General features: G+C 34.5%; 2 protein-coding genes across 2 annotated transcripts; both read left to right on the top strand.

Moving 5' to 3' along the window:
• Positions 1–336: 336 nt before the first annotated feature.
• Positions 337–2,385, top strand: LOTGIDRAFT_181858 (hypothetical protein). The gene is made up of 3 exons (XM_009053439.1): positions 337–452; positions 717–939; positions 1,177–2,385. Exons 1-3 carry the CDS (start codon positions 450–452, stop codon positions 2,301–2,303), a joined length of 1,353 nt encoding a protein of 450 aa, XP_009051687.1. The 5' UTR covers positions 337–449; the 3' UTR covers positions 2,304–2,385.
• Positions 2,386–3,301: 916 nt separating this feature from the next.
• Positions 3,302–9,465, top strand: LOTGIDRAFT_209001 (hypothetical protein; the record flags this gene model as incomplete). The annotated part of the gene is made up of 9 exons (XM_009053438.1): positions 3,302–3,463; positions 3,839–3,889; positions 4,244–4,468; positions 4,801–4,937; positions 5,287–5,379; positions 5,866–6,006; positions 6,427–6,499; positions 8,522–8,600; positions 9,296–9,465. The coding sequence occupies exons 1-9, from the start codon at positions 3,353–3,355 to the stop codon at positions 9,463–9,465; spliced, it is 1,080 nt and encodes a 359-aa protein (XP_009051686.1). The 5' UTR covers positions 3,302–3,352.
• Between the last annotated feature and the right edge of the window lie 10,796 nt (positions 9,466–20,261).

The raw sequence follows: 20,261 nt of genomic DNA, 5'->3' as shown, positions 1-20,261 counted from the left end.
GAGGATTAATCAACTAAAATGGGTGAAATATTCATAATATAAGAAAATTAAAGAATAATCAATCTATAGAGTGATTGGGTTTGTACATTACACCTGACAAAATTCAATATCAAATTAAGATCTCCTTTATTAGCAGTAAATCTACCAACAATAATAACTTTATTCAAGATCAAGATTATTGGAAGGATATCACGTGACAACAACAATAAAAGTCGACGTGGTTTCTAAGAGATTATCCATGTTTTGGTCGTGTTTAGTTCACCATACCATAGCAACACCTGACAACAAATCAACCGAGTATAAATAGTGTGGGGGTGTGCGAATCACATCATACCAACAGTGGTGACACTCATATTGACTTCTATCAGTCTTATTGAGAGATACACTCTTGAAAATTTCAAACCCTTTTCTTTACTTCCCAGCAATATTTAATAACTTAAAACTTCAACATGGTAAGTTTGAATTTTTCGATAGATTAGATACGATTTTTTCAAATTGAGTGTATTTTGGGGAAAGGGTTCTTGATTTTATGGGCGTGGGAAATAGATTTTGATAGAGGTGTGGTTTGATGCCATTCTGATTTGTTTGTTATGGTTCGGAAACTTTAATTTCCCTTCGAAATTTTGTCATTTCATCTTAGTCCTTGATCAACTTAGAAATTAAATTCAGTTCATATTTCAAATATTTATGTTCATGGCTTGTGTATATTTTTTCAGCGTGAGTGTATCTCTGTTCATGTCGGCCAGGCTGGTGTCCAGATGGGCAATGCCTGTTGGGAGTTGTACTGTCTGGAACACGGTATCCAACCTGATGGTCAGATGCCGTCTGATAAAACTATTGGAGGTGGGGATGATTCCTTCAACACTTTCTTCAGCGAGACTGGTGCTGGTAAACACGTACCAAGAGCTGTGTTTGTCGACTTGGAACCCACTGTAGTCGGTGAGTTAAATTATCAAATTTCCCTTTTCAAACTAACATGTGGGTGATATTACTGTTACCTGGCTTATTTCTGGACATACAAACATTAATATATATGGCCTATATCAAAATGAGCTCCACTTCTATTTCGCCGCTCCAAACATATGAATTCTAGATTAATATTAATGGTTATGAGTACTTGCTTTCCTATAATGAAAAAAACATATCAGTAATACGATTATCTGTTTCTTTTTTCAGACGAGGTACGAACTGGAACCTACCGTCAACTCTTCCATCCTGAACAACTCATCACCGGCAAAGAGGATGCCGCAAACAACTACGCCCGAGGCCACTACACTGTTGGTAAAGAACTAATCGATTTGGTTCTTGACAGAATTAGGAAGCTTGCTGATCAATGCACTGGTCTTCAAGGTTTCCTCATCTTCCACAGCTTCGGCGGAGGAACCGGATCAGGTTTCTCTTCCTTGTTGATGGAACGTTTGAGCGTCGACTATGGCAAGAAATCCAAACTTGAATTCGCCGTCTATCCCGCTCCTCAAGTATCCACAGCTGTCGTTGAACCCTACAACTCCATCCTGACAACCCATACCACCTTGGAGCATTCTGATTGCGCCTTCATGGTAGACAATGAAGCCATCTACGATATTTGCCGACGAAACTTGGACATTGAAAGACCAACCTACACCAACTTGAACCGACTGATTGGACAAATCGTTAGTTCAATCACCGCTTCTCTCCGATTTGACGGTGCCTTGAACGTCGATCTTACTGAGTTCCAGACCAACTTGGTACCTTACCCACGTATCCATTTCCCTTTGGCCACCTATGCCCCAGTCATCTCTGCTGAGAAGGCTTACCATGAGCAACTGTCTGTTTCTGAAGTCACCAACGCCTGTTTTGAACCAGCCAACCAGATGGTAAAATGTGATCCTCGCCATGGTAAGTACATGGCTTGTTGTATGTTGTACAGAGGTGATGTTGTTCCAAAGGATGTCAACGCTGCTATTGCCACCATCAAGACCAAGAGAACCATCCAATTCGTCGACTGGTGTCCAACTGGTTTCAAAGTGGGAATCAACTACCAACCACCAACCGTTGTCCCAGGAGGTGATTTAGCCAAGGTCCAGAGAGCTGTTTGCATGTTGAGTAACACCACTGCTATTGCCGAAGCTTGGGCTCGTCTGGATCACAAATTTGATCTTATGTACGCCAAGAGAGCTTTCGTCCATTGGTACGTCGGTGAGGGTATGGAAGAAGGTGAATTCTCTGAAGCCAGAGAAGATTTGGCTGCTCTTGAGAAAGATTACGAAGAAGTCGGAGTTGATTCTGTTGAAGGTGAGGAGGAAGAGGGAGAAGAATATTAAAGTACAGATTTGAAACTGATTGACCCAATTACCATATTGTATTTACCTCAATCTTGAATAAAGTAATTTATTGAGACCTGCATCAGTTTCTTATTATTCACGAGGAGCTAATTGGCAGGTCTGTCAGATATGTCCATTGTCGTATGGCTTTCATCTCATTGATCTCATTTATGGAGTTGCCTATCTCAATCTATGAATGGAGTCTGAAACCCTTTCTTCTACCCGAGCATTCATTGGAAGGACACAAAGAGTCAGCAGTTGTCAGCTGGAGTAGAGTCAGAACAGTTTTAAATGGCCGATGCTAGATCAGTTTTCCAAAAAATAACTTTAAAGGAACCGTAGACATGACATAAATGGTGGTGGGAGAAAATGATGACATGACTGAACTACAAAAATATACCTGGGTTTTGCACATCCGACTTATCTAAAGAGGTTTAAAAAACCTACACCTGCGGAGTTGCGGAATGCCTCCATTTAACAGGGCTTATTTTTCTGAATCGTGAAATTTTCCTCTACATGTCGCCTAGGCCTACATCATTACTCAATCTGATCAATAAGAGTTTGTTAAATACAGGTGCGCCACTTTGGGGGGTTGATTCGAGTCTTAAATATATGTAAATACATATTATATATGTTCATATATCTATTCAAAAATACTAAAAAGAAAAGTACGGAAATCGAATTTAACTTGTGGGGAATCGATGTCTTGTCTTATGCCCTTTCGGCTTAAAATCCATTACACTAAGGAGTCCTGAAAGAAAGAAAAAATTCTGATAACACGTCTAGTGCTTCCTATTCTGGTCTTTCAACCCACATAAACTTTCATTGACTTCATTGCCTGGCTATATGCGAATATTGAAGGGGTGTATACTATTGAGCTTTCTGTCTATATGTGGAGAAAAAAAACCCAGCTGGTAGCAATCTGTCTTTTTTGACTAACCAAAATTTACAGGAAGTCAACAGAGAGACTTTTTGATCGCGCACCTGATGCACCGGAAGTGAAAAAGAAAGTAGAGTTAAATGAAAAAGAAGGAGGGAATTTATTGAAAATGTCTGCAACTAAAGCCATTCCTGCCTGTCACGACGATTTAATTCATGATGTCGAATATGATTTTCATGGACGAAGGATGGCAACATGTTCAAGTGATCATACTGTCAAGGTATATACGATTTTCTGCATGTTTTATGGACCTCTCTAAGTCGCCTGATTTTCTTTTGTTCCTGATTTCTCAAGTCACCCAGTCTCACTCTCAATCGAATGGTTTGTGGAATTTTTAATTTAATGATCTTCATCGACGACACTACAAATTTTACATTATGCCTGGATGTAAATATAGTCGTAGCGAATGAAGTATTATCACACAGTGGATGAGGAATTGAAATCCTACTTACTTACTAAGTTACTTGACGGTATTATTGGTTATTATTATGATTGAAGAAATTGTTTAATCATAAAAATAATTGTTATATTTTAAGACAACCTTGAGAAGGAAAATGTTTATAGATATTGTATCTGTACATTATTTTATTTCAAGGTTTGGGATTGTGATGAAAATGATCAGTGGAAATGTACAGCCAGCTGGAAGGTATTTATTGAGATATTGGAGAACATTACAGTCAAGATACTGTGATCATACCGTTGCTTCAACCAGCGGTTGTTGGTGCTATAATTTTGAGGAATGAGGAGATGGGCCGTCTTATATCTTCCTAACCTTCATTCCGACATATCTTGAGTTGATATTACTATTAATTGCCATTTTGAATTGTTACTTATGTTTATATTGCATATGGCGATGGTATGTTCGATGGTATTTCAGACAGACATTTGTAAAATATATCTTATTGATTGACCAATCGGGGAATTCAAAAACCAGTTTTTGTTATTTTATTTTAAATTCCGGATTTAAATGTTCAACACAATATTTGTTTTTATTATCCAGGCCCACAGTGGATCAGTGTGGAGAGTAACCTGGGCTCATCCTGAATTTGGTCAAGTTTTAGCAACATGTTCATTTGATAGAACAGCTGCTATATGGGAGGAGTTAGTTGGTGAACAAGTGAAGGAAGATAAACAGTCCCACTGGATAAAAAGGACTAGTCTAGTTGATAGTAGAACATCAGTTACTGATGTTAAATTTGCTCCTAGACATCTGGGACTACAGTTAGTAAGTATGAATTTTGAGTACATCTATGTGTATATCATATAGCTAACCATTGCCAATAATAGATCATTATTTACCTAATTTTGGCTTTAAAGGATTCACATAAAACTACAGCAGCTTGCTTACTGGCAATGAAGATAACATCATAGTCTGTTTGTATTTCCTAGAAGTGAAAACAGTCTGAAATTCGGTAGTACTTTAAGTTGAAATGCAGTAGAGCTTCTGTCAGATTTTGATTATGAAAAGTATTACTGATGACTTTGATTGAGCTGAATCTACCTTCTTGTAAAGCAAATATGTAGACTTTTATAGAGATTTTTGAATATGTATTACAGGCGACCTGTTCAGCTGACTATATGGTGAGAATATATGAGGCTCAGAATGTGATGAATCTCAGTCAATGGTCTTTACAACATGAAATACAAACTGGCTTTACCTGTAGTTGTTTATCTTGGAACCCATCTATATCTAGGTTTGTCACACAGCATGTTTTATTCTCAATGTTTTTTTAAAACAATCTTGAGAAATATACTTATTGTTGAATATTTACCTTGGTAGGAAATTGATTGCTTTATTGTCCATTAACTATTTACACATTATATTTCTTTCCTTACTTCTTGAGAGTCCACGTCCAATGTATTGTGGTAGCTGACTACAGGGAAAACCCATTCTTCGAGTACCTTATTCACAACAATGTTTGTTAACTTGACATACGTCTCATAGAGTCCACATAGCTAATATTGTTTATGCAGAGTATTTATATTGATACAATGAAAGGTGTTGTCGGTTATGATGAAAATATATATATATATATCTATCAGATTATATCCACCAATGATAGCAGTAGGTAGTGATGATCCAAGTCCATCTTCTAGTGGTCGTGTACAAATTTATGAATATAATGAATCTAGTAGGTAAGTGCATATGATTTCGCTCTGTGTCTAGTTATATTTCATTAAAAAGTGTGACATATAAACTTCCATAGTTGGTGAGAGTTTTATTGATTCATTGATAAAGGTGCGATGAATACAAAATTGCATTAGGGACATTGAAATCATCAAAACAATGCTTTGGAATGATAGGCAGGACATGCTCCTCTTGGAAAAGAAAGAAATAACACCACAAGAATATCTTAGGTTAATAAGGATCCTTTCTACCAGATGCTCCTTGGCCAGACTTAACAGAGCAAAGAGAAAAGGGAAAGATTACTTATTCAAGGTCACTAAACTTTTACACTGAGGGTTTAGAATCTGCAACCTCCATTTGTTTCATGTAGCTAAGCATGTAACGTCAAATATGCTTCAAAAGCCTGTTCCACTATTAACATCTAACTCAGATTGCTATCAACTTATAACAAATTGTTATGTGGATATATTGATCATGATAACATATAATTGTAGGAAATGGAAAAAAGTAGAGATAATAACAGTTCTAACAGAGCCAGTTCATGATCTAGCCTTCGCTCCTAACCTAGGACGTTCTTATCATACACTAGCTGTAGCTTCTAAAGATCTCAGCATCTTCTCTTTGAAGCCTATTGGGTAAGATGATTTCCTCTGTAGCTCAGTGAGTAAGACGATTGCTCGCTAACCTGAGGATCCAGGGTTTAATTCCGCCATTCAACCTGGTTTCCCCCGTCAGTGATGGGAGTAAGAGGGGCTGATATTGAAAAAGCGTCTAGTTGGTCGGATGGAACAATAAACTGGGCACGTTACATATCCCTGACAAAATTTCCCTCATTGCAACCTGCATGGTGTTGCCCGTCTTATGGTGCAAAAAAGTAGGACATAAAACTCCTTTCGTTTTATTTCATTTTTTGTGTACTATTTATTATCTAGCTCCTGAAACAACATGTCTGTATTTGCATTGCTTATTTTGATTGGTTGACAATTCAGTCATTGACCAATAATAATTAAGGAGAGTTTTTTTAATTCATTTTAAAAATGTTTTTTGTATTTTAGTAAAGAATCGTCAAGTAGTTTTAGTAAATTTGACATGCATAGATTAGCAGAGTTTACTGATCATGAATCACAGGTATGCTTTATTATATTCCTTATTGTTCTTTCTATAGAAGACAATAGATTTATAATATTAGTAATTTTATTTGATGCTGATACTGACTGTATCTATTTCTTTGAAAAAAATTGTATATTTTCCTTAAAGATTTAGATTGTCATTTTCGAGATTGACTTGGGTCGTGAATATAATGTGAATAATCTTCAGAAATACTAGGAATGTACGAAAATCACATAATTCCTTCAAAAATACCTCAAACAAGGAATTTCTCTTTCTTTATATGGCAGAGTCTCAAGAAATGACAAGTCATATTTGTGACTACAGATGATTCTGTACACATGGATTACTGATTAGCTTAGCTAAAAATTTCCCATTTCTGAGACTTAGGTACGATTGGTCAACTGGATGGATGGAGGATGACAAAATTTAAATCAAAATTAAGATACTCTTTTAATGTATTTATCTATTTTTGTATTGATTCAGTTTTTAATTATCTACTGTTTGTATATGTTATATATAATTATCTACTGTTTGTATATGTTATATATAATTATCTACTTTTTGTATATGTTATATATAATTATCTACTGTTTGTATATGTTATATATAATTATCTACTGTTTGTATATGTTATATATAATTATCTACTGTTTGTATATGTTATATATAATTATCTACTGTCTGTATATGTTATATATAATTATCTACTGTCTGTATATGTTATATATAATTATCTACTGTTTGTATATGTTATATATAATTATCTACTGTTTGTATATATTATATATAATTATCTACTGTTTGTATATATTATATATAATTATCTAATGTTTGTATATATTATGTATAATTATCTACTGTTATATATAATTATCTACTGTTTGTATATATTATATATAATTATCTAATGTTTGTATATATTATATATAATTATCTACTGTTATATATAATTATCTACTGTTATATATAATTATCTACTGTTATATATAATTATCTACTATTTGTATATATTATATATAATTATCTACTGTCTGTATATGTTATACATAATTATCTACTGTTTGTATATATTGTATATAATTATCTACTGTTTGTATATGTTATATATGATTATCTACCGTTTGTATATATTATATATAATTATCTACTGTTTGTATATGTTATATATGATTATCTACTTTTTGTATATGTTATATATAATTATCTACTTTTTGTATATGTTATATATAATTATCTACTGTTTGTATATGTTATATATAATTATCTACTGTCTGTATATGTTATATATAATTATCTACTGTCTGTATATGTTATATATAATTATCTACTGTTTGTATATGTTATATATAATTATCTACTGTTTGTATATATTATATATAATTATCTACTGTTTGTATATGTTATATATAATTATCTACTTTTTGTATATATTATATATAATTATCTACTGTTTGTATATGTTATATATAATTATCTACTGTTATATATAATTATCTACTGTTTGTATATGTTATATATGATTATCTACCGTTTGTATATGTTATATATGATTATCTACTGTCTGTATATGTTATATATGATTATCTACCGTTTGTATATATTATATATAATTATCTACTGTTTGTATATGTTATATATAATTATCTACTGTTTGTATATATTATATATAATTATATATAATTATCTACTGTTTGTATATATTATATATAATTATCTACTGTTTGTATATATTATGTATAATTATCTACTGTCTGTATATGTTATATATAATTATCTACTGTTTGTATATATTATATATAATTATCTACTGTTTGTATATATTATGTATAATTATCTACGGTTTGTATATGTTATATATAATTATCTACTGTTTGTATATATTATATATAATTATCTACCGTTTGTATATATTATATATAATTATCTACTGTTTGTATATATTATATATAATTATCTACTGTTTGTATATATTATGTATAATTATCTATGGTTTGTATATGTTATATATATTTATCTACTGTTTATATTTATGTATTATAGGTATGGAGATTAAGTTGGAATGTATTAGGAACTGTTCTATCATCATCAGGAGATGATGGCTGTGTTCGATTATGGAAATGTAAGTGTCAATATGATTTTATTCTTCTTCTGGTTATTTACTTTCATTAGGTCCTAACCCACTTTTTCATCCGATCATCATTAGCAAAACTTTCTATTAACATTAAAAGTGGCTTCACTCCACATCTTAACCCAGAGAGTTCCACTAAAAAAGGTATTATTATTGTTCATCTGTTTATTATCAAATGCATTATGTCTGATGTTTCAATTTGTTGAAATTGTTATGGTCCATGGTATTTATATTGTATTTCAGCTAATCATGTGGTATTTATGCTCTACTTCAGCTAATTATATTGTATTTATATGTTATATTTCAGCTAATTATATGGTATTTAATGTTATATTTCAGCAAATTTTATGGTATTTATATGTTATATTTCAGCTAATTATATGGTATTTAATGTTATATTTCAGCTAAATATATGGTATTTAATGTTATATTTCAGCTAAATATATGGTATTTAATGTTATATTTCAGCTAATTATATGGTATTTATGTTGTATTTCAGCTAAATTATATTCTATTTATATTATGTTTCAGCTAATTATATGGTATTCATATTGTGTTTCAGTTTATTATATTATATTTATATTGTATTTGTGCTGAATATATGGTATTTATGTTGTATTTCTGGTTATTATAATGTATTTATATTGTATTTCTGCTGAATATATGGTATTTATTTTATATTTCAGCAAATTATATGGGATCCTGGAAGTGTATACATATAATAAATGGTAGTGGAAATAAAACTGAACAAAGTAAAGAAATAAAAACTATTCCAGTTACATCTAATATTAATCAAAATGTGAGGTTCTATCATGTACAGCCTGTAACAGCTGCTAATGAAGTTGTGTGGCATTAAGAAAGGCAAAGAACATGTGGATATGTAAGCTGAGCCATTAAAGTAGTCTGATAAAATATTCACTTTGAATGTACTTTTCATATGTTTTCTGTGGGTTACTTTTTAAAATGCAAATATGAATGTTCATTTCTGTAGTTTGCTCCACTTACCATCCATGATCTGATAAATTGTTATGCATCTTCTGTTTTGAGTCAATTAATATTCAACCAATCATTTTCTGTGTTCATTAAAAGTAAAAGAATAAACTCTGGGATATTTATTGTTATAATTGTATTGTGTTATCAGTGTTTTTGATTGGTTAGCATCAATAATGATCACATGAAGGAAATTTGCAGAAATGATTAAAGGAAAATCAGATCATGGATGGCAAATGAAGTAACCTGAACAAGATACACAACATCAAGTTTTAAATGTACATATCTTAATTGTCACTAAAGGTATAGGCCTATTTTTTGTCGTTTATTTTGAGCCATATAACTGAGATATTTGTTTCATTAATCACAAATTGAATTGGCTGAAACTGGATTTCAGTTCTTTGTTTCATAAGGTGTAGATCAGATGGTGATAAATGTACTATTTCTGTTTGTATGATACAGATCCTCGTTTCATTTTACCAAGGTGCAGAATATTTGAATTCATCCTTAAGCGTTCATTTCAGTGTATTTTTTTCAATTTGCTAGTTAAAATGGTTGGATATAAGACCGCTGGTCACTTCATTAGTCATATAAGGTACCTTAGTGCCGAATATATATTTCATTTCACAATAACGTAAAAGGTCGTTCATGTCATGATATTACTAAATTTGAACGTTTATACCTTGTAATGTATTTTTGATAAATGAGTTAATAAAACAGCCCGACATTAATATTTTTGTTTTCGGCCTTCAGAGTATGTTTATGTGTCCCTAAATGTTAATATGTCTCTTTAAATGATCTAAAATGGATACTGGCAGCCACAATATCGATACATAAGCATTTTAGTGTTTGAATGCCCATCATTTAAGGACGATCTGTCTGTAGTACAATCGCTGATGCTAGGAATATACAGAGAAAACTAAGATGGACTTGGTTTAGGTTTAAATTGTAGCCCCATTTTTATTCTGATCAATGGTTATCTCCAAAACTTCAAAGCATAATTTTACTTTCGATCAGATGAAAAGATTGCTTTATTTTCTACAACCGGTCTCAATCGAGTCGTGTTCGACGTCCTTTGAGCTAATAAAATGATTGCATATGTAATAAGAAAATATGGCTCCATGTGCTGCAGATGTTTAACGTGCGGGAAAAAATGTTGCCTGTCTTGGAAAATAAATAATCTCACACTGAATAGGCGTTGCCAAGTTAAATGCTCTACTAAACGTCGATCCATTTATTTTAATCTAACTACCTAATTCAGTGCAACATTTTTGTTTTTAATGCTTTTTTTGTATATTTTCAATTACAATGCATTTCATTGAATCAAAACCATTAAATGTTATTTTAAGTTTTATAGCTATAGGTTTTATGTTCATCGTGTTACACTTTCAATCTACATTGTATATATTTGAATGTGAAAAAACACGAAAATTGATTAAAATCATCCGAAATAGTAGGAGATTAATTATAATATGATTTACTGCCTTACGTCGCCGCGAGGATTGGACACGCACAGCTCGAGACTTACGACTGGTTGGTTTGGTAATAAACTTCTAACAGAACATTATTGAACAAGTTTCTTATGAATGTCTTAGTTGATTGATTAACATACATAAAAACATACTGCTCTATTGTGAACTCAAGAATAAAACTCGCCAAAATACGATATTTAAACAAGTTTTGGGTTGAATGTCAAAAGTTAGTTACGGTGGTTCTTACAACGTTATAGTTGGTGTAAAGAAAGCACGAAGGAAAGACAACTAGACTTGCTGGAATCCATAAAGCAAGGTAAGATCTGCTTATTACTTCGTGGAATTCTTTTGAAAATGCCATTGAAAACACCAACGATTTTTCAATTCCCAAGCGATGCAAGTTCTTGACGTGACTTTTCTCTGTTTAAGATGATATGGAGTCATGAAAATAATCTCGAGGAGGCGGAATAATTCAGACAGAGTGAATTAAAAGGTGAAAAATCATTTGAGGAGACATGCATTCATTTACCAAAGAAAGAACTTTACTCGTGTTTTGAAGCCCAGAACAAGAAAGAGCATATAATAAGCGCAAGCAAAGAATTGAGTGTGTTCTAGATTAATAAATATAATGCTGGCCAGAATAGTGCTTTTTTGTACATAGATTCATCGGCCAGCATTTTTTTTATAACACTATGCATTTTCCAGAATGAAAATCCTACTTCGATCGTTTATGACACAAAACTTAAAAACTTTTAAAAAATTTAGAATTTCACAACTAAGCAATTTCAGTCATACTGCTCAACACGTTTCAGAATGGAAGTCAAAAGTTTGTCTCTAATTAATATATAAAGAATTGATTTAATTGAAGGAGAGAAGCTTATGATACTACAGGATTATTAAAAAAGTAAGAACGGATTTGCTCTCGGATTCTGTAACGTATTCAGGGTAATGCTTAATAAGAAATCTTCAGGAGTATGAATATTTATATTATAACCTGAAATAATACGAAAGAAGTTACAATCTTTGAAAATAGCCTTGTACATTATAAACCATCAATTTATCAACGAAATGAAATATAAAATACAATAAAAGTGGGTGTTGCTGCTCTACATGTTTATACATTCTTACACCAAAAATCGATAGTTAATACAAACATCTTTCATTTACAGATGCAATTATCAGTTTTAAGTTTCCAGTTCTATTTGATATTTTCACATTTATCTACATCACTCCAATTCCAACAAGGTAGGCAGTTTCGCAAAATTTTGCTATATAAATTGTTTCCAGTGTGAATGCGATAGTTCAAACAACCTGCAGTGTATTTTGTATTCTACCCCCTGAATATAACTATAGTTTGTCTTTGCTTCAGAAACTGGTTTGAACAATGCTTTAATACCTAAAGCAAGATATCCTCATAATTATATTGAAGGTAAGAGCCGCTCTCAACATATCATGTCTAATTTACTTCATAATTGTCCCAATTGAATGTATGAAAGCGGAAACTAAAAAGAATGAAAGTAAAGTATTGCAGGTCTTAGGACAAAGATGCAATGTTTAAAATTGACTTGGGTGACATTGTTCAATAAGACAATGATAAAATAAAGAAAACGAATTCATGATGTGATGAACTGGCTAAAAATATTCACAGGTATAATTCATTGACCGATATTTAAAGAAGAATTATTATCAATTTCAGAACCAACGAACGGGGGATATGAACCCTATCTGTCCAATCGAATAGGTTCACCATTCGATCAAACAGAAATCATTAATACCGTTGATATTCTTGATGGTATGTCCAATAACGCCTATCTCAGAAGTTTAATATCCAACACGAACTCTGATGTACCTGATCCATACCACACTGAGTTACCAGACGCACTTTCCTATCCTATGCCAGACACAAAACCAAACATTGACAAATCTATGTCGGGAGCAGAACGAAGTATTGCTAATTTAGGCTTTACAAATCTGAACCATTTACATGGTGTAGATATTAACCAAATTGCAACTGGTGTTGTAGAAATGTCCAGTCAACCAAGCGATAAACATCAGAAAAGGGTGAACAAAATGAATCAAATTGCTTCCGGCAAGTTTCTAGATGTTTTAGGACGAGGTGGTGTTTTGTCAGAACAGAGACAGAATTTTAAACCCCAGGATTCATCGAGGAGTAACATAGTTCAATCTTATTCTAACAGTGGTGTTCAACGCTTATTAGACCAGCAAGCGGCTAGTGCACGACGCGCGCATCGTACGCAAAATCCACCCCCATCCCCAATTCAATGGGCGACTGGTACTAGATCACCTCAACCAAACCATACTTCGAGTCAACATCAAAGCCGAGGTCAGACATCAAAGCTGAATCCGAAGCCATTGGCTGGGTTGCAGGTTGCCGATCAAGTTTTTATAGTACAAAACAGTGGTGCTTCCAACGTAGCAAACACTCAAAGATCCACTCCGGTCATACCAGCATTTCCCCACAAGAGTCGAACTTTCAAACAGAGCAATGCACATAGACATTTGAGTAACAATTTCTCACCAGCAGAAGCACCTATAACAAAGAGAAAAATCAGACCAAATTCACCACTTCCAAATACTAACATCAAGAGAGTCATTTCAAGTAGAAGGCTTCTAACCGGTGGCCATCAGTCTACCAATCCACGAGGAAACGATATAAAAAATGGTCCTATGGTACCGAAACAGCAATTTACTGCTCGCAGCAGAACTGTGCCACCAAAGACGAACTTCTCTTCCTCAATTTCACAAATCCAAAAATCAACAGTACCTAACATCCCTAAAAGACCATTGCGACCTCATGATACTCCATCAGCTACAGTCGCCATGCAAACGACCGGGAGACACGGGATAAATGAGATTCAAAATCGATCTCGGCCAAACCACATGCGACGACAACCAAACCGTATTACAGAAGTCCCTATAAGAGAATCACGGATAAAAACGAAGGCTTCAAATGGTCAAAGACAGCCACTGGGTAAAGTAATATTTAATGCTCCTCATAAACCACAGAGAATAATTCCGAACCAAAATTCAAATGCGCACCAACAACCAACCCGTATTACAGATGTACCTATAACGGAGTCACGGATAAATTCAATACAAACTAAAAATAAAAATGGCCAAACGCCAACAAAAGGCGTTCCACCTAAACCGCAAAGAACAAGTCTCAGCCCAGTTGTAAATAACTCAAGACAACAACAGACTACTAGACAAATTCAGGTCAGCAGAACGACTAACTCCCAAACACCTAGCTCATCAACCCTAATACAACAAAGACCCCAGACTCAACAAACTAAGATTGAGTATTTGACAAAAAGTGGATGGAATAATCCATCACGTAATGTTCAGAGAGAACCCAAACGACCCTTAAAACCTATACAGCAAGTACTACGACATCCAATGCAACCTTCTCGAGCAGTTGAAAATAGAAACATTAATACAACTGTGAGAAAAGAAACATCACAACCGATCTTTAATCCTACTGCAATTTCCGGAGTAACGTCGATCAGAAATCTTTCTAATATCATATTTGGTAAAACGAGAAAGTCGGCTTCTGTATCACGCAGCATAAATTCTACGAGACAAGGTCAGAGCGTAATGAACAACATTGAAGCTATGCAACTGCCACCTTTACCAAGCCGAGCTGTTATAAACCCAGCTATACCCAGCGTTTCATCTGCAGTAATTCAACAAAGTAACCAGCCTGGCATATCTGCTGCAACAGTATCTGCTTTGACACCGCAAACAGTGTCTGGAGGAACAGTTGTGAAAACCGCTGGAAGTTCTACGATAACTAATGCAACAGCTCCAGTAACTACAGTTACAAATGGGGTGTCGACCATCGGACAGAATGCTGGAAACCTATCAACATCACCGTCTCAGGGAGGTCAACCGTCTGGTGTAAGTGGCCAAAATACTGTTCCCAGTGTGGTTTCTAATAGCCCTACAGTCAGTCCAACCTCGACCACCCCAAGTCCGCCTGCTAAAAATATATTACTAGGGACACAAAATATCTTTCCTAAGACAAACAGTGGATCACAAAACGTTTCAACAGGCACAGCTAGTAACACGGTTCCAGTTACATTAACCGTTTCCGGACAACCATCTCCACAAACAGTGATCTATACATCAACAACTGCTCAAACTAGCTCAACATTACCGGGATTTCAATCCTTGCCGAATCCGGGATCTAATAAAACTACACCAGTGGTCAATTCTCAAGCAGGAATACCACCAACTTCAACTCAAGGTGTAGGCTTGGCCCAGAATTCTAAAAGTTCACAAATGGCTCAATCAATTAATCCCGCGTCGAGCGGCACTCAAGCCATAAGTTTTAACCAAAATATTTCTTATACTTCAAGCACCGCTCCAAATACAGCTACTCAGACTGTTTCTGGAAGCGGAAATGGTCAGATTGGATCCTCAGTACCAAACTCTATTGTTGCACAGCCAACTACTAACTTACCTACGGCGGCAGCTCGCATAGGAATACCTGCTGCAGCTGGAACACAGGGTGCTCTACCCCAATCAGTCTTAGACTCGATAAACGCTATGGTCAAAAAGCTTCAATTAGGAACACAGCCAATCGTTTCCGCTAAACAACAATCACCAGGGACAGGAAATCTTGGAGCTGGTTCAATATTACAAACACCACGTATTGCAGGATCTGGCAATGGTCAAACTGGACATACAGCAATAGCCTTCCAAAAGACACCACAAAGGTTACCTACAACCCCTTTGAATCCCGTTCAAAAACTTGGAAACCGACAGATATCGAAAATTGGTGCTTCACCAAGAAAACGCCATATGTCTTCACAGCCGTTTATATCTTCATCTGTAAGTACTTCAAATCAACATAATACTCCAACTTCACACGTCGGAAATAGAGAAGCGACGGTCAGACAAGCACCAAGAATACTATCAAACTCCGTCCCTAGCTTTTCCAATAATCCCTTGCAACCTTACGTTAATGTAGTTAATTATCCACCCAAAGGCCAACCACAAACCTCACCTAAAATAGCATCCTTGAGTAATCATAGTGACATAGTTAGTTACCATGGCAAACAAGCAGGTCCCATCCTCTTTTCCCAAAATGAGAAACTTTCACCAAATATCCCAGGTCCAAGAGTTATGTCCTTTATCAAGACTAAACCTTACCTGAATACGGGTTCCAAAAATGTTCCCCAAGCCTCCAAGGCTACTAACCTATTCCCAGAACTTCCCGGGCGTCTGAGATCTGATGCATTTTTTACCGTTGAGAGAGGTGTAGTGGAGAACAAGAATCTGAGATCTTTTCTTCTACAGAACATGATCGATGGACCAAGTAGATCTTTGTCTGATGGTATAGGTCTCTATGGGAACCAGGACCAGCTTTACAATCCTTCGTCGTCTAATGGCATCATTGAAAGCAGACGTTTCAGACCAACCCATCAAAGATCCATACCACCGGGTCGAAGACATCAAGATATTAGACAACAAAACGAAATTCAAAGGCAAAGAGTAAGTGAAAAAGTGTTTACTTATAACTAAGTTACCCCGAAACGCCATCTCAGACAATTCCCTTACAGACAGAAAGTACTGCGAAATTATAGGACACTGAAGATTCTAGTTTCTCCCTTTAAAGAAAAATCTATGTCGGCAACGGAGTAACCCGAGCCTGACATTTTATAACATGCACATTTCTATTTTCCTTTCAGCCTAATGAAGTGATCCGGAACCATCCAAAAAATATAAACGCCGTGAATTTCTTTAACCCCTTATCACCGTCAATACGAAACGTACGAGTGACACAAGCTTTCTTTTAGATACGTTGGACAAAACTTGGTAATTGCTTCAATGAACCGATACTCCATTCACTGTGGCCAGTTAGTTCTCGTCAATATATAAAAGATGATTTTACCGTTAGAGTTAAATAACTCTTGTTGCTTTTGGAAGGAGTATCACATGAACGTGAAAGGCAATTTTGCTAAAGTTTCTGTTGAAGTTTAGCTAACAGTGTGTCTTTCATTGCTCGATGAACACCTAAATGACTAAAGCTACGAGTTGGTTATCCGTTGTATTGCTGACAGATTACAGACGTCTGTTCTTGTAGCGACAGAATCTCGGTCTAGGAACGCCAAGTGTCTTTCTCAATCAAAGCAGGCTTTATCACGAACTAAGATGGATAAGATTGGACAATTATGTCCACAAGCCTTTCTTAGATTATTTGACAAATGATGATAATTAGTATCATACATGATTAACTAAACTTATCTCCATATTTCGTTCAAACCTATGTCGGTGAATCTGTGTACTTATAGCAGAAATAGAATATTGTTCATGCTTGTATAAAGTACATCATTATTTTTGTAAATCTTCATCAATCATCATCCATCATTGTTTTATATGATTTATAATGAAATAAACTTAACAAATTTATATCTTTTTTTTTGTTCATTGCAATCATGAGATGACATGTATATCACTTAGCCTCAATGCACCCTTGATAGCATATACATGTATTGCACAATACTTATCAAAGCCTTTTTGGCATATACATGTATTGCAAAATGCTTATCGAACCCTTGATGGCATATACATGTATTGCACAATACTTATCAAACCCTTGTTGGCATATTCATGTATTGCACCGTACTTATCAAACCCTTGATGGCATATACATGTATTGCACAGTACTCAGTCTCTGAGTAAGTATTGTTTCATGCTGCGACAATTGCCACTGAATCTGGATCTGATCTGGAAATAGAATGATGAATATCCATTAATACAAGGTAAGCTTCGAATCATGAGTAAAATCAAACCAGGAATCAGGACAATCTTGCGAGATGAAAGAGCGATTATCATTTAATACTTTATCACCTTCTACTCAATTGAGCAGCAATATCAGTAAGTTTTCGTGCAATATGGACAGCTCGAATATCAAAGTAATAACAGGCTGCAATATACAAAAGGTCTCTGGCGCATCTAGTTAATATGTTTCTATGTGATCTACCAGTATTAATAACAGTAGCAGATGTCATATTATCACATTTTACAAGGATCCTATAAGACCTCGCCATTTATAGCCCCAAAGTTTTGCAGCGACTAAAACTGCCAGTAGCTCTAAAATACTATAGTGATTTCTAAGATATGAACTGGAAATTTCCTTGAAAAACAAAGGTTTTCACAATATCCGTTATATGTAGCTAGTAATTTCCTCCACCAGTTTAAATCTGCTGTAAAATCGACACATTTAGCAACAAATTATAACTTGCCTACCAAGCACTGGATTTCACACTTTGAAGCATAGTCTCTAGCAAGCCAATATCTATGTCCACTACACATGCTTGTTAGCGCTAAGGAGTGACCACTAAGGTCATCGAGTCAGTTTTAAACAATACACCTAAAATGGCATTTGCTGGGTCGGAAGAACAGATTCCTGAATACCAAGTTCTTTTAAAAAAAACCTTTATTGGTTAAACGTTTCGATCGCTTCAAATTTTGCACGCTCAGCTGAGGCGAAATCATCCATATAATTCACAAGCTCATGATTCAACTGATTGAACATAATAAGAAATGTCATTCCTAGTAGGCTACGTTGGCATACCATTGCAGCAGATACAAGTCCTAAAAGCATTTTTGTATCAAGATAATATCAATGATGTCCCAAAAGCAGTAATCGTAATTATCTACTAGTAGTTGCCTATAAGCGAGGCACAAGTCTAGTTTATATAAGTAATAACCATGGTCTCTGGTATGGATTAATTGAGATGACGTCTTCGGTTGGATACATTAGTGCGAATTGAATTCCTGGATAACTGTTTATGCCTATACCAAACTTTATAGAATGTTATAAAGAAAAACTTCAATCAAAACTCGTCGTTTTAAGGTATTAACACTATCTTTGTGAACTGTTTGAAGAGGTGAGGTCACTAGTCTATCGTTAAATGGCTTATCAATAAAAGAACCAGCTACAGCATTGTGAGATAACGCGGACGGGTGATTATCATAAATTGTTGAAGGCAAGTATTGATACGAAAAATTCAAAAGGCCATCCTAGGTTAAGAAATCGCACAACAGTTTTTTGGTAATTGGCCAGTTTTTCTTGACTAGCTGAAATAATGAAGTTTGTATTTACAAGTAATCTCACTCCTTCGAATCCTGAGGAAAAAACCTGGCAGTGAAAATTGATAACACAAGGATCAGGCTCGGAAACAGACAGTTCAGTATTCTTTACAGCAGTTTATGCTCAATGTGTAGCGCAAAGTGTTTAAGCTCGTGACTGCTAGGCTCATGATTATAAAACTCAAAGTCCGGCTCAATTAAATAACTTAGCTCACACTTATAATGCTTAAAGTTCTAAGAGCTCATTTGTAAATCTCTGTGCTCAAATTACTTTGTGCAAGTCAATTACAATAACTTCCATTATTTGATTTTGATTTCTCAGAGTTTTTTTTATTTGTATATTCATTCTTTGTACAAGCTAAACACCATGAATTTTGTGACTTTTCTAGGGATCAAATGCACAGATATTTCACTAGTATAGGCATGAGACCAGAAAACAGTATTGAAAAACACGTTGTATGAATACCCGGTGGTATAATTACCTTTTCTAAGTATTTATCTTTAAAGATTTTTTAGTGTCGAATTATGTCCTTATTGCATAAATTAAAACCAATCATAATTGCCCATGTATGTACAGTCTGGATAAACAAAAAAAAGTCATTAGAACACCTCTACTTTCTATTTATATAAGTATCAGCACTAAGGTAATCTATCTTTAATAATATTTCATTATAACTAATGACGATTCCTTCAAAGAAACATGATTTAAAAAAAATAGTGACTGGCAAAAAAAGATAAGTAAAACTTAAGATTGATATATTGCTAAAAGTCATTGAAACAACATAAGAATATGGCCCACTTTGTCTTCCATAGAATTTTTCTGCTGACACAGAATCCTCTAGTTTGTCACGTGACTTCGTTCACTGGAATATATTCTAGCAGACGACACTTGGAATTCTGATTAGAGCGTTTGATTATAAGGAAATTCGGTCGATAAAAATTCTGATATTTGGTAATAACTGAAATCCGGCATTTTGTATTATGTAAGAAATTAATAATTAATTTGACGTGGCTTTGAAACGACAAGAAAAATTATGCAGGTTGACGTTGTAGAGATAACCCATGTATA

The sequence above is a fragment of the Lottia gigantea genome (assembly GCF_000327385.1).
Source record: "Lottia gigantea unplaced genomic scaffold LOTGIsca_2, whole genome shotgun sequence".
NCBI classification, from domain to species: Eukaryota; Metazoa; Mollusca; class Gastropoda; family Lottiidae; genus Lottia; species Lottia gigantea.
This window is presented reverse-complemented; position numbering and strand designations above follow the sequence as displayed.